At 38.0% G+C, this 14489-nt stretch overlaps 3 protein-coding genes across 4 annotated transcripts; 2 read left to right on the forward strand and 1 right to left on the reverse strand.

The window, feature by feature from the left end:
* Positions 1 to 620: 620 nt before the first annotated feature.
* LOC124200734 (V-type proton ATPase subunit G-like) lies at positions 621 to 1994 on the forward strand. Its single transcript, XM_046597041.1, has 3 exons — positions 621 to 1072; positions 1498 to 1598; positions 1661 to 1994. Exons 1-3 carry the CDS (start codon positions 991 to 993, stop codon positions 1829 to 1831), a joined length of 354 nt encoding a protein of 117 aa, XP_046452997.1. The 5' UTR covers positions 621 to 990; the 3' UTR covers positions 1832 to 1994.
* Positions 1995 to 2148: 154 nt separating this feature from the next.
* On the forward strand, positions 2149 to 7725 carry LOC124200732 (cubilin-like). Of its 2 annotated transcripts, XM_046597040.1 has the most exons (16): positions 2149 to 2597; positions 2672 to 2786; positions 2886 to 3162; positions 3239 to 3266; positions 3585 to 4109; positions 4184 to 4697; positions 4771 to 4913; positions 4996 to 5258; positions 5348 to 5588; positions 5867 to 6012; positions 6096 to 6225; positions 6330 to 6587; positions 6774 to 6896; positions 6964 to 7180; positions 7381 to 7511; positions 7597 to 7725. In XM_046597040.1, exons 3-16 carry the CDS (start codon positions 3040 to 3042, stop codon positions 7698 to 7700), a joined length of 2946 nt encoding a protein of 981 aa, XP_046452996.1. In that variant the 5' UTR covers positions 2149 to 2597; positions 2672 to 2786; positions 2886 to 3039; the 3' UTR covers positions 7701 to 7725. The 2 variants fall into 2 exon arrangements, with proteins under 2 accessions (XP_046452996.1, XP_046452995.1); XM_046597039.1 differs by having other exon boundaries at positions 2672 to 3162.
* A 1181-nt stretch (positions 7726 to 8906) lies between these two features.
* LOC124200736 lies at positions 8907 to 10715 on the reverse strand. The gene is made up of 4 exons (XM_046597042.1): positions 10645 to 10715; positions 10171 to 10574; positions 9900 to 10077; positions 8907 to 9463 (listed from the first exon to the last, which is right to left on the reverse strand). Exons 2-4 carry the CDS (start codon positions 10546 to 10548, stop codon positions 9411 to 9413), a joined length of 609 nt encoding a protein of 202 aa, XP_046452998.1. The 5' UTR covers positions 10549 to 10574; positions 10645 to 10715; the 3' UTR covers positions 8907 to 9410.
* Between the last annotated feature and the right edge of the window lie 3774 nt (positions 10716 to 14489).

Raw genomic sequence — 14489 nt, forward strand, 5'->3', positions numbered from 1 at the left:
AAGGTTTAGGGGCCTTTAATGCAGCACAAGTTAAAGTAGTCTGCTGAGAGAGGCACCCCGAAAGTCTTTATTGGGAATTTTCTCGACCAATCAGAATCGAGGAAATCCGAAAAACACGATTTAGGGTATTTTTAAGGTAAAGTTTTAAATTATAACCCATGACAAAGTTAGGTATAGAGCTTATTAGACGTTTCTGAGCCTAAAAAAAGAAACTATGTGATTCTGTTAACCTTTTCAATGCATTTAAAAAGTGAGTAGCGGCCATTTACTTTTTGACGGCTGTGATTTTCCCAGATCTGATAACAGATGGCGCTACATTAAGTAAATATCAAACCCCTCAAAAAGCCATAGTAAGAATCGGTTAAAATAGAGTGGCCTTTTTTAACGTTATGTCAAACAATCCCACCCACATCTTAAATTACAAACTTACATCTAAAATTTTAACTAACTCTAAATTCCGAAGGCGCCCAAGGGGCTTTATTACGAAAACAATTTAAGTTAAGTAGGAAAAAAAAATCAGAAAAAGGTTGGACCTAGAGGGAAACTCGCGAGCGAAGCGAGGGGTCGGATTTATGAACACACCCGCTTGGTGTTCTCACCGCTGCACCCAAATTTGCTAAAAACCTAGCTGGACTGGACGCTACTACGTTTAAATTTTTTATCGTTTTTATTTATTTGACTTTACTGACTAGTAATTATTAGGTTTCTTATACTATTTTAAAACAATATAATACTATTATAAAGCTCATGGAAAAATCTGATAGTTTGCTTTAACTATATAAAAAACCGCAGGGCAGAAGATCTAGGTAGGTGCGGCAATAGCACAGGCAAGATAGGGAGTTTCAGGCCTTCATACAAAGTTTGCTGTGGCTCCAGCAGTCATATGACAGGAAGTCACAAGATCTTGGGTTGTCTCAGAGATACGTTTCTGTCAGAAGATCAAGTCTATTCTTCTGTCATCTTTTCGTTTTTCACATTGTAAGTTGGATCATGGCTAGCCAAACTCAAGGTATTCAACAGCTGTTGGCTGCTGAAAAAAAAGCTGCAGACAAAGTGGCTGAAGCCAGAAAAAGTGAGTAAAATTTCAATTGTATATGTAGTACTAGTTAACTTTTGATTAACTCAAGTTTGATAACCTTTTCCAAGTAAACTATTGAAATCCTTTTTAAGGTCACTCATAGGCAAAGCAGAAAAATTTAATTTCATCAAATTAGAAAAAGATAATTTATCTGTGCTCAACATCTTTGTGTTACCATGTTTCAATGTTTTTACAAATCTTTTTAGTCAGTTTGTTTGTTTGTTTTTAAATTTGATTGATTGGTATTGTTATAGGAAGATAATTTAGTAATTTTTCATACATATTAGATTTATTCCTAAGAATTTAGTATATTCTTATTCCCTTAAGTTTGTTTTATTACTTTGTGTCCTCTCAAAGTAAAGAAGCTTTTCAGAATCATCTGTCTCGTTTCTCTCTTATCAAATTTTATTTGCTATTAGGGAAAGCACGTAGACTGAAGCAAGCAAAAGAGGAAGCCCAATCTGAAATTGAAGCATACCGTTTAGAGAGAGAAAAGCAATTCAAAGAATTTGAATCCAAGGTAAAGCTGAATTTCAGACATGAATTTATTTGTAATACAACATTGTTTTATTGTCATCACAGCATTTGGGATCTCGAGATGACGTTGCAGCAAAGATTGATAAAGATATGAAGATGAAATTAGATGTCATCAATCGATGCATGGCTTCTAATAAAGAACTTGTAATTCAGCAGATCATGAGCTATGTCTATGAGATTAAGCCAGCCATTCACAAGAACATCCGTCTAGACTAAGCACACATTCCACATTAACTGAAGGGGAAATTCTGTATTAGTTAATTGTGCTACACCTTTAGCATGTTTGTTTGGTGAGTGTTTATATTACTATAAAAAATTTGTTTTTGACATAAATGTCCAAATCATTTCGAGTATCAATAAAAAGAAATCTAGTAGTCAATCTTGTGTAATGCAAGAAAACGCTTCTTGTTTAAGGTATTTTACTTTAATCTTAACTAATTTTTGTTTTGTAAAACTAAACACAAGAAACAAATCAAATATTTGATGCATCACCTTTAGCACATAGGTTGATCAAAATACTAGTTTATTGGTTAGAACCTGATTTTAGCATTCCATCGTGATTTTAGTCGACAAATAGACTGCGACCTCTTTTTTTTTCTACAGCTTGAAATTTTAGTATGGGTTATGTGAGATATTTAGGAAAACCACAATAAAATCCAAAAACTAAAAACTCCCATAAAGATGCTCCCGATGGCGTCAACTGCTCACCTCAATCTCGCACTTTACCACCCTACATTCCGTATTTACGCACACGTCCCCAGCATTTTACCCAAAACAAGTACGTAATGAACTTTTTACGAAGAAAATTCGGGATTCAACGCCATGTAATTTTACACGCCTAACCTAACTGATTATCACAACACGAAAAAGTGAAAACCGTTAACGGAGATATGATGCCACAACTTTTCAACGAACGGGAACACGACTTGGTGTTTGGGGCCCAATAATCCTGCCAAGAGATAAATGGATGTGCTGATAACATGTAAGTTGCTTCCATTACGTTTGGCGAAAATGAAATACTAAGTTGTTATAATAAATTAGCCTTCCTGCGTTTAGTCTTCGTTTAATGTAGAAGCGCGTTTCAAAAAATTACTTTCCAGTTTCCGGTCTCCATACATGTTATGCAAATATGTACAGCTTTGTACAGGCCTGGTACCACTATTCCAATCTGGTGAGGACTTTCTATTCAGTGAACTTTAAAAAATAACAATGAAGATATGTTAATGGGTCACTGTGCATGATGAATATTTGAACGCCCACTTCCTAAAAGACGTCAACGCCTAAGAAAGATTTCCCTCAAACTTCCGCGGTAAACAAGACTGAGCGTGGATAATTTCGGCCGGAAGGGTCTTTATTTTAAATCGTGGAAAAAAAAAGCTGAAACGAACAAATAAAAATCGTCAAGTCCTAATAATGGAACCCGGATGGAAACCCTGGGTGGAGCCTGGATATATGTGTTGGAACCGGAGAATTGCCTTGCGGGTACAACAAAGATTTCATTCAAATTCGGCCTGCTCTCTAAAGGATATTGCAGTCTTTCTTTGAACGTTAGTGTAGTACAAAGCAATGATTTTGTGCTCTCAACATCAGTTGTTCATTTTTCTTGTTTTCGTTCTCCCACAGCGGCTCGTTCAGCTTCACTCGATTGGGCGTAAGTTAAAACAGCTTTTGATTCTTTTTATTATCATTATTTTGATTTGTAAGAAATTTTATGCACAGCAAATTTGTTTTACATGTCATTCATTATATTTCGACTTTGTACAAGCGCATGTTATGCATCCAACATTTTCTGCGCAACTATTTATCAGTTAATAACATTAACCTTTCCGTAAAAACAACATCGAGTGTAGTAGCAGCAGTGTGTGAATAATGAGTTTGATAATAGAGTCAATGCCTGTAAAATAGGACGGCGAACGAAACTTAGAATTCCGGTTGTTTGACCTATACGAAAACATTTGATTGTCTGTAGATGGGCGCTCAACCCTAGACGTCGAGGAATGGAGAAACAAAAGCGAAAATAGTCATACGGGATATGGTGAACGGGGTCATTCCGTCAGCTCACGTTTTGTAGACCCGCGCTTCGAATGGGGACGTTCAGCGCACGCTGACCCCTTTCGATCGTTTAAAGCTCAAACCTATCCCGTCAACAAGAAAGAAAAATACTATAGTAGTCAAAGTCCACCGAAATCGTCCCACAGGCCAATTAGTAATCAAAATATTCCACCGTTTGGCTATCCAATCTCCAGCAACTTCCCCCAGTTTTCGTGTAACAACGTCATCATTCCGAGCCTTTTGTTTTACTTGAAAAGTCCGTTTTATCCGCAACCCTACCGTGAAAATACCTTCTGCCGCTACGTCATCAAAAAGGCGTTCAATGTTTGTTCGTTGGAGTTGGATTTTCGCGATTTTTACTTGGAACCCACTGTGGATTGTTCCAAGGACTGGCTTCTCATCGGCGATCGCAAGTATTGTGGATTTCATCGCCCACGTAAAGGTATGAGATTACTTTGGCTTCTATGGCGATAGAAACTTCATTCGATTAAAATTTGACACTATTACAATTTTCAGTCATCATTTCGCTCAACTATCTCCATAAGGATCAGGATTTCGTGATCGAGTTTCGTTCAGATTCCTTCCTTCAGTTTCATGGATTCTACATCGTCGGCCGACAACTTCCTTGTCAACCCATTCCGCCTCAAATTCGCTATGTGGCGAATCCGCCGATTCCTCCATTGCGAACTCACGTAACACCGCCGTTTCCACGCCCAGCCCATCCTACTGGACCATCTGGTCCTTTATTGCCACCGACCGATGTGGTTAAACGCCCAAAAATAGAAACTCCTTTAACGCCGTTGCTCAATAAAGTCCCGTCCATCCCAAACACGCCAAGACCTCATCCACCATATCCTCCACCAACGTACCCCCCTCAGCCGCCCATTATTCCACCTGTGCCAACATTCACGCCTACCTCTACCACACCATCATCCACTTTGTGCGACCTTACATTGACTACACCGCAAGGCCAATTTCAATCAACCAACTATCCAGAAAATTACGGGCCCAATCTTTCATGTGAACTGAGGTATTTTGGACGGCGAGACTTATTTTTGATGTTAACTGAAAGTATCTAATTAGACTTCTTCTCTTCGCCATAGATTTGTACCGCCCAACAAAAGCTTCTGCGTACTCGAACTGCATTTTCAGGATTTTTACTTGGAAGAAAGCAAAGGGTGCTTCAAAGACGCTCTGATCATCGGTGGCAATCGGTATTGCGGTACCTCGTTGACGGATCAAAGACGTAACAAATTTTTCTATTAATTATTTAGCGCTTAAATTTTGACGTTTATTATTTATTTTTTTTTATTTGTTTATTTTAATAGTGAGGATCACTTTCGTCTCGGGATCGTCCATCAGCCTGCAGTTTGTAACTGATTCAAATGGAAGCTTCCGGGGATTTGATGGGCGATATAGGATGATGGCATGCGAAGAATTTTCAACTACCGAACCTCCCAACACAACACCACCAGGTGTCACTTGTGATCGTGTCTTTAGCGAACTAGAGAACACAGTCACAAGCGTTAACTATCCGTTGCCTTACTTGAAGAATCTCGATTGCATCTACACGGTCGTCAAATTGTCACCAGTAAGATCGTAATTTCTATTTATAGGAAATCACCGAAACCTAACATTGAATAAATGTAGGCTAACCGTTAATCATGTATTTTGTTACAGGTTATTGAGCAACTACTCATTTCCTTTATAGCCTTCGACTTGCAAAACAGCACAGATTGCTCCAACGATTATTTGGAAATCAGCGCCGAGAGATACTGCGGCGTCCAAACTGGATTGGTTTTACGAGTGCCGTTCGTGGGAGCCGATCCATTTGAAATTCGTTTCCACTCGGATGGAGCCGTCCAACAAACAGGCTTTAAATTAAGCGTTGTTCAAATTGATCGACAAGTTAAAACTGCTCGTGAGTTCATTTCATTCTTTCATTTACTTAATATTTAAAAGTTTGCGATACAAAAGATCAACGGTTAACGATATAAGATGCTGAACTAATTAAAAATTTTTGTTTGATTTTTTTTTTTGTCCTTGTTGCGTACCCAAGTAGACGATTTATTATTTAAGAAAATTAATTTTTGTATATTTATGGTCCTCTAAAGTATAATTTTATAGAAAAATCTTTAGAATAAATTTAAAGCTCTAAAAAAATATAATGTTATAATCAGGAAATTATTTCTTATTTAGCTCCGGCTCCGTCTACTTCACCTTCGAGTTATCTTTGTCAAACGAAAATCTTCAGCGAATCCAGCTTCCTGATCATTTCTCCGCAATTCCCTCTTCTCTACTTGCCTGGTCAGGACTGTAACTACAATGTCATCCGAAGATCGCAAGTATATAAAATAAGTGACGATAATCGTGTAGTATTGCAATAGAAAGTGAATGCTGATATATAGGGCCTATTGTGTATTTCTAGGATGTCTGCGGGCTTCAACTAAAATTTATTTTCTTCTCGCTTCCTGGAACGATTAACACCATTTGCGAAGAAGATTATCTAGAAATAGAAAACTACCGATTTTGTGGAGATTTGTCGGGACAAACGAGCAGTATGAGTGATTTTTCCTCCTTTATTTATAACCTCGTAAAGGATCGCTTTTCGATGGACTATCAGTATTTTAATGATTGAAAATTTCCAATTTATCCCGAACAGGAAAAATTCCATTTTTGAGCTCCCAAGTTTCGATTGTCTTTCACTCTGATTCGGTCGACAATGAAGCGCAAGGCTTTTCTATTCAGGTCGTCCAGCTTACCGATTGCACTACGACTGTGACGGAGATAACAGCGCTCCCAATCAGAGTTGAAGATTCGTCTTGTAAAATTCCTCTTTTACCTAACGAGGTTGTCAACTCGACTGAGATAGAATCGCGGCAAAATCAAGAGTGTGTGTACATCATAAATCAAGAAGAAGGTAAGAATTTTACAGATATAAAATTAGCTATTTTTTAGGTCAAGCGACGATCATTTTCGCTCCATGGCTTTTTTTAGAATTGTTTTTGTTTCGAATAAGATTGAATTGATCGAATAATTCTAATAATAATGTTGTAATGCTTCACACTAATTTTTATTATTCGCTTTTGATTTTTCCGATCTGTAGACGCCTGTGGCGTTCAACTCCATTTTAAGGAATTTTACATTACACCCTCGATAAATTGTAGTGAGAATTACATCGAGGTTGACAACAGGCACTTTTGTGGTCAGCAATTGAACAACATGAAAAGTAAGTCCTTTGGAACATTTTGAAACAAACAAATAAATAAATGAAAATGTATTTTTCCGTTGATTAGTTGATGTCAGATTCCATGTCGACGGTCAGCCAATATATTTACCATTTCGTATTACGCAACAGCAAAAATTTTTGTGGAACTTGAGCACTTCCTCAATTAGCTGCGAAAAGATACAGAGAAAGCAATGCAGTTCAACAATATGGTCTTCGGAAAGCACATTTAAATACAGCGCGTTGTCAAGCTCAGAGAGAACTGAATGCGATTTTGTTATTCGAAGGTAAGTGTTTATTCGTTCAACCGAAAATAGTTCTAATTTTGTCTTTAGCTGAGGAATAGTTTTTCAAAAAGTGCTGTGCACCACATATTGACATTTGTTCTAATTTATTATTTTTTAGTGCTTAATAATTTTAACTTTTGCTGCCTAGTCGACTGTTATGTAAAAGTTTTCAACATGAACCCTTCAATTTTACTCTACAGATGGAGCCGTCGAATGTGTGGATTACAATTGGAATTTTTTCATTTCGATATCACCGATGAAACTAATTGTGAATCAAACTACCTTGATGTTGGCGGGAAACAACTGTGTGGCAATATGACAGGTCGCAAGAGTAAGTAAATATATAATACAAAAATTATACCGACATTATTGAAACAGTTGCTGAAATTCTGATTATAACTTCCTTCTCGATGTAGCATCGTACGAGTTTTCGCCATCGGAAGAGATGGTTTCCCTGAAACTGGTCCACACCAATAATGTCGATTTAGAAATCAGAGTCAATCAAATTCAATGTCGTTAGATTATTACATCACGATAGTACACACCGTTTTTTTGTAAAGAAAATATCTGAAATAAAAGAAGATTTTATAGATTCACGCAGCACTGTAATTGTTACAATACAGAAATAACCTACTGTAAAATTTAAAAAATGAAAGACCTGTATAACTGTAAATGTTTTCGATTTTGTTTCCCCAAGACAAAATGAAATGGCGGATTATTTAAAAATTGCCAGGTTTGAAATTGAAAACTAAAGCAAAACTAATTTTTGTCAATGCGGATAACAAACTTTTATCATAACACAGTCAAGCGAAGTTATAAATCAATCGAAGCACAATTCAAACTGAATCGCCACATAAAATCTCGAAGGTCGACACCCAGTGGCGTTTTGGCGGCTATTTTTTAAACTTTTTTCTTTACTTGAAATAATGCTGTGGTCCCCTTTTCAAATAAATCTACCGTAATAGTGGGCGTGGTTCATGAATCTGGACTGGAATATTCACGTTTCCTATGTTTTAACTGTATTCTGTAAATTGGTACCGGTATTTAATATAGGGGAATTTACTGTTGACAATTGTGATTGTCACGGCTAAGCCTTCTAGCATGATGCGAGTTTCATTCAGAACAGCACAATGAGCACTGCTGCCACTAGTCATAAATTTACACTCAATACTCGACTAGCCTCGATCGGACCTTGGATCGGACCCACCGGGTTTTCCCCATATTCCCTTTGCTCTCCATCACTACCACGTAGGCCCAAAAAGAATCTAAGCGGGGAGTTTTTGAGCTATAAGATGAGCATTATACCCTTCGTCTTGAGAGTAGTTTCGAGGAGGCAATTGATCATTTGTTTCTTATAGGATCCTGAACAGAAAACTGAAATCGATGAAGCAAATTTACCAAAAACTATTTCCAGTTCGAGCATAGTAATCTTTTCCCGCTTTTCCCCTGACGAATTTTTTTACCCGGTCGTTATAACTTATTAGACAAATCAGAGTTATATGAATATACAGCATGTAAGTAACCGATGCAAATATTAAGTGGAATAAAGTATTTATTCGGCTTTATCCCTGCGATTGACGTCGATGCCACTTTTAGGTAAACCTCGTTGAACTTTAAAAACTGTACAACATCATCAATTAAAAATAAGCTAGGTGTTGAATAATGTGAAATGTGCAGTGCAAAATTAAAAGTGAAATGAAATAATAATTTTGACCAACCAAGAGCATTTGTGGGATGAAATCCATTTATTGATATCGAGAAAAGAATCCATCACGAATTTAGAGTTAAAGATACAGGAATAAGACAACAAAAAAACTTAAGAATTTTGCGGCAACAAAAAAGAAAAAAAGAAAAGAAAACACTACTTCAAATCAGCACACACCTTACGGCAATCGCAAACAGAAGAATTCTTCATCTCCTTGTCCTAGGTTCTGAATTTTCACGAAATGACAGGAATTGTACCCCCTTTTCTTCACATATCGGTGATTTACTCCGAAACAGGTACAAAGTACTCACAAACCTGATGAAATGATCCCTTTTTCCGCGTCTTCATCTGTCGATGGTTGTGAATAACTCTCTGGAACAACGAGGAGGACGCCTAGGTTGAAGTCAAATTCAATGACGTGAACAACTGCATCGGACGTGACGTGTAGCTGATGCTCGAGCCCTTCGCCCGTGCAATAAATCTCTTCTGTTGAATGGTCTCCATCAACGACATCCATCTGAGTTATTACTTGCTGTTTTGTAACGAACGACCAAACACGAGAGCTTGAGTGCAGTGTTCTGTATAATAAAGAAAAATGTTATTCATTTTGCAATCGAATACGAAAAAGGTGTAAAACGAATACGAATAACAAATAAAAAGGGGGTTTTACTCGAGAATAACGAATAATTTCGAATAATGAATAAAATTTCGATAATTATTCGAAATTGTATTCGAATTCATGAATTGTGAGCTACAACGAATAAAAACAACGAATACGAATAAAGAAAATTTTAATTTTACGAATAACGAATACAAATACGATTTTTTCGCTATTCTATTCGAAATTTTATTCGAAAGTTACACTGTCGATAAGTGACCTTAATTTTTTGGCACCCATAACATTAGCTCTTGGGTTGAGGCCATTGACAAGGGCAATGAAAGATGGATCATCTACGGTGTTCAGTGGAAGGGCTTTCGTTATTATGAAGTTCATAATCAAAGCATCAATTTTACTCTGTTCCAATTTAGATAGCTTAGATGGGGACTTTGATGACGGAAAATTCAGGAGAGATTGACAAACAGCTACTCTTTCCTTTCTGGCAGCAACCGCCTTGGATGACACAGTCACACTACCTCTAGCTTGTTTTCTTTCTTTCTTCTTCTTATAATCAGCATATAAGTCTGGGTGCTTCTAAAATATTTAAAAAATTGTAAAGTAGAATAAGAATAAATTCTAAAATTGATCAAGATGAGCTTACAGCAAATTGAAAGTTAGCATCATTACCTTGATATGCCTCATCCAGTTGGTTGTTGATCGAACTTGTCCACTGCATGTCTGGAAACACTTTTTACAATTCCCCTTTATGTTGTCATTATCTTTCGGCTTTGATTGCAAAAGCTCTGGGGTAAAAGTAAAGAAGGAAAAGCAGGTGCGGTTATACCAGCAGCTACCTTCAGCCTCAGCATCTTTATCTTCATCACCAGTCTTTCCAATATGAAATCCAGATTGATCACTTTTATTCCTATGTAGAGTACTATGGCTGTTCTCTTCATCTTCACTATTTGACTCTAATGTAAAAGAAATATAATTGCCGTTAGACCTTTGTCTTTCCGTGCTAATATTAAGAGCAACATTCTCATCGTATTCATGTTCTTTGGACATGCTGACATATGAATGACTCCTTGTGCCTAAACAGGGTTGAAGACGTTAAAGAAAGACAAATTTGAGTCATGCAGTTTGCAAGCAGCAGAAACTTACTCGGCCAAATAAATTTTTTCGGTGCCAATTTGCAATTTGGAATGTCAACACGCAGACTACCTATGAGCTCATACAAAATAGCAGACTAAAAATTCGCGGGGCGTCCCTAAACTGCGAAAGCGAAACGCGAAACGCGAAACGCCTAAAATGCGAAACAGCTGTGCGAAACGGACCAAAAAGTTGGGACCCTGTTTCGCATTTTAGTCTTTGGGTCCGTACTAAACTGCGAAATCGGTGTGTGCGAAACGTCGCAGTGTAAACGTCTTGGTAGCAGACGACAATGGACGCCATCAACAAACAAATTGTTAGAGTTTCAATTTTTCGAAGCGACTACGAGTTTCGCGCACCTTATTATGGCCGGTCTATTTGTGTGTTGACCATGAATACGGAATTGTACCTTGAATGCAATAGGTGTTTTTATTAATTTTTTTGGTATAAAAAATTAATGGAACTTCTCGTTTTCATGTATCAATCAGATTAACATTCTTAATTTTAAGGAAAGTTTTAGCTGATTAAATTTTAGCTTCATTTGGAACATGGGATCGTGGGATGAGCTTTGATTTTTAGCTTGATTTAAGGCACTCATGCTGTAATGGCCGATTTTTCTTTGCGTGCACGTAGCCTACTAGTTGATTTAAATAATTTAATGTAATGTATAGTAATCCCTGTGCCATTATCTAATATATTATTATTTACAAATATCACCATACCGTGCTGCTCTATGTCATTCATTAGTTTAATCGTAAAATGCGCATTAAAACATAACAGGGGTAGTGGCCGAAGAAATCGAATTTGATTGCCCCCCTACCTCCTTCCTCCTTTAATGCCTCATCATAGCGTGAGACAATGAAAAATGGCGGCAATCTCCGTCAATTTGGACCTCTGTGGGGAAAAGGAAAACTATTTGTTTCGCAAGATGTTTCGCTCTTTAGTATGCCCTCCGGCATTTGGTCCCGCGAACCGGTCCCAAAATTTTGGTCCGTTTCGCACAGCTTTTCCGCATTTTAGGCGTTTCGCGTTTCGCGTTTCGCTTTCGCAGTTTAGGGACGCCCAAATTCGCGGCATTACTAGACTGAGAGTCTGAGACCATGGCCTACCCTACTTAATGGTTAAGGCCTATAAACTTGAATCCTGCCTCATGAAGGCGACAGAGCAATAGATGCCTGGTCAGAGCAATAGATCCCTGGTCGGTTCACGGCTGTGTTGGCTTCCCTATCCCGGTTTCAGGGTAAACGTAAGCCGATTTGGAAACTTTAAAACGCGCCTCTAGTGAGTGTGTCAGCTACAACGTCCAGCTACTTTTGAGAGCCTAGATGGCTCTTTTTAAAGTTTCCACTTCACAATTCTGACAGGCCCCGCCCTAAAACCCCCTGAAAATCGGCTTACGTTTACCCTAAAATCGAGATGGGGAAGCTAACACAGCCGTGAACCGAACAGGGATCTATTGCTCTGGCCTGGTCGGTTCTCGGCTGTGTTGGCTTCCCTATCCCGGTTTCAGGGTAAGCGTAAGAACTTCTCTTTTCGACTTAGCCGAGATTCGAACCTCGGTCCTTCGACATATCAGCCCGAGATGCTGACCATTAGACCACCGGTGACATGGGAACAAAGAGGAACCACGATGACACTAAAAAATTCAGTTGAATTGGACGACTTGAAGCAAAATCTTAACATTCATTATGAAAAATTTCAACAACATTCTAATAAAATTCAAGAAGAATAAGATGGATGCCAAGAAGACTACGATGAAGAAGCATATATTTGCAGAGATGTCGAAGAGGAAGTCTATGCAGCTAGAAGTATAGTAAGTAAGTATAGTTAAAGCAAAATATCAGTAGATTTTTCCATGAGCTTTATAATATTATATTGTTTTAAAATATTATATGAAACCTCATTATTACTATTTAGTGAAGTAAAACAAAAAAAAAACTATAAAAAATGTAAATGCTAGCGTCCAGCAGAGTGATGAGAGGATGGTGACGCCGCCCTGTAGGAGTTCTCCATAAGGCTTCGTCAGAGGTTTTCCAGCATTTTCTCAAAGTTCGAGAACACATGATTTGCGGACGCTACAACAGCTCTCCCTAATATGTAGGGCTGCCACCACGCGTAGGCTTACTGAAGTGCTGTTTTGCTCCGTAAAAGAGGTTATGATTAGCGATTATTAGGCTAGAAGTAAGCGATTGGAAGGCTAATGGTAATGGGTATAGCGGTGGATTCTCAAGGGAGTAGTCTGTGGTTCAAATCTGTACAATTCATTCATTCTTTCCGGCCCGCGTCTTACAGGCCCACCTTTTTTAACGTGCCTTTCAGGCCCAATTTTGGCGACATTCCGGCCCAAGTTAAAAAAAATAATAAAATGATGGTTAAATGTTAATTTGTTTGTGAAATAATTCATTTGTTAACAAAATACGAAAGACGGCTTTTTTAGTGTTAACAAAAGATAATAGCATAGAAATATAAATGTTGGCTTAGTGGTTATGGTATCCGTAATCTACACTGTAAACTAGAGTTCAATTCCTATTGGAACCAAGTTTCGCTTGAATGTTATTCTTTTTTGAAGAGTGGCGGAGATATTAGGCCGGTCGAAATAAGACCCTACGACATAAACCCACTTTAAAAAATTTTACGAACAGTATAAATAACCATACATATAACCTTAAAGTGGTCCTATTACTCCGTCAAAGTGGTCCTATTTCTCTCTTTTATTTAAGTTCTATAAGGGACTCTAAAATAAATTCACGAAAAATTTGCCCATATCGCCATGAGAGACAAGATGGAATGATGTGAGAAACTTCCGCCGCCGTTTATATTCTTTGCTGTAACTCAAACTATGATGAGTGAAATTCACACATTGCCGTTTCGTTTTTCACATGATAGCTAGCTGATTCCCGTCTTTATTTTTTCATAGACATATTCCCCTTGATGTTAACTGGAAAATTCATTTGTTACAAACGTCGTTTTCGCTTCATAACTATGATTAATTTAATAAATGAAGAAATTTCTGTGTTTTCTTCACCATTTATTTGTTCCGTAGCTCGATCCCCCCTTCAGCGGCTCAGCCTTGAATACGTCTCTTCCTTCAGCGGCTCAGCCTTGAACGCGTCTCTTCTCTCTACCTATGGCAATGCCAGTGCTCGAGTGAAGTAGGAAATGAACATATTTGATAAAATAACTCTTACGGATTGATTTCAAACATTTCCATAAACAATTTCATGTTTTTTAAAGCAACAAACGAATATTACTTTTAAGTTTCTTGTTTTACGGGGCTGACGCGAGGCGCTGCTCAAGCCGACCAGAAGGGTGGTAGAGCGGTGGAGGCTGCACGCACTTATGGGAGAGAGGTGAGTAAACAGGGGTTTACCTGGCCATACCATACGCTGCCTTGTTTTCCCTTCTCTATTCATGTCAGTGGGTGATAATGAAGAAATATTTTTGAAACATTCAACATCCAAATACAGCATCAAGCACTGTAATACCACAATAATAATTTGTCAAAGCACTTCGATTTCGTCGTTTTCGGCACCCCATGCAAACCACACTTCCTCGATTATGATAAAGTATTGTCCATTTCGGCACCAAATTTGACCGTTTCGGCACCAACTTCAACCTTTTCGGCACCCCATGCAAACCACACGTCCTCGAACATGCAAAAGCTATTGCATCGTCAGGCCGCTAGGGGCGCTCTGACGGCTGTGGTACCCTCCCTCTTCCTGTCGGCTGGAGCTCTACTTAGACTACGTAGACTTACAATGACCATATGGGAAAATAATTAATGAGTATTGCATGGTATTGATAAATTTAATACTTATTATAATTAAAATTTAATAATAATAAAAATAATGTTCTGT

The sequence above is a fragment of the Daphnia pulex genome, chromosome 8 (genome assembly GCF_021134715.1).
Source record: "Daphnia pulex isolate KAP4 chromosome 8, ASM2113471v1".
Classification (NCBI taxonomy): domain Eukaryota; kingdom Metazoa; phylum Arthropoda; class Branchiopoda; order Diplostraca; family Daphniidae; genus Daphnia; species Daphnia pulex.

Excerpts from the sequence above, each read along its gene's own strand:
- LOC124200734 (XM_046597041.1), top strand. The coding sequence starts at position 991 with ATGGCTAGCCAAACTCAAGGTATTCAACAGCTGTTGGCTGCTGAAAAA. Across the intron at positions 1,073-1,497 it reads AGTGGCTGAAGCCAGAAAAA|GGAAAGCACGTAGACTGAAG; the intron begins GTGAGTAAAATT and ends ATTTGCTATTAG. Across the intron at positions 1,599-1,660 it reads TCAAAGAATTTGAATCCAAG|CATTTGGGATCTCGAGATGA; the intron begins GTAAAGCTGAAT and ends TTGTCATCACAG.
- LOC124200732 (XM_046597039.1), top strand. The coding sequence starts at position 3,040 with ATGGAAACCCTGGGTGGAGCCTGGATATATGTGTTGGAACCGGAGAAT. Across the intron at positions 3,267-3,584 it reads TCAGCTTCACTCGATTGGGC|ATGGGCGCTCAACCCTAGAC; the intron begins GTAAGTTAAAAC and ends GATTGTCTGTAG. Across the intron at positions 4,914-4,995 it reads CTCGTTGACGGATCAAAGAC|TGAGGATCACTTTCGTCTCG; the intron begins GTAACAAATTTT and ends TTATTTTAATAG.
- LOC124200736 (XM_046597042.1), bottom strand. The coding sequence starts at position 10,548 with ATGTCCAAAGAACATGAATACGATGAGAATGTTGCTCTTAATATTAGC. Across the intron at positions 10,078-10,170 it reads ACTGGATGAGGCATATCAAG|AAGCACCCAGACTTATATGC; the intron begins GTAATGATGCTA and ends TAAATATTTTAG. Across the intron at positions 9,464-9,899 it reads GCTATCTAAATTGGAACAGA|AACACTGCACTCAAGCTCTC; the intron begins GTAAAATTGATG and ends TTTATTATACAG.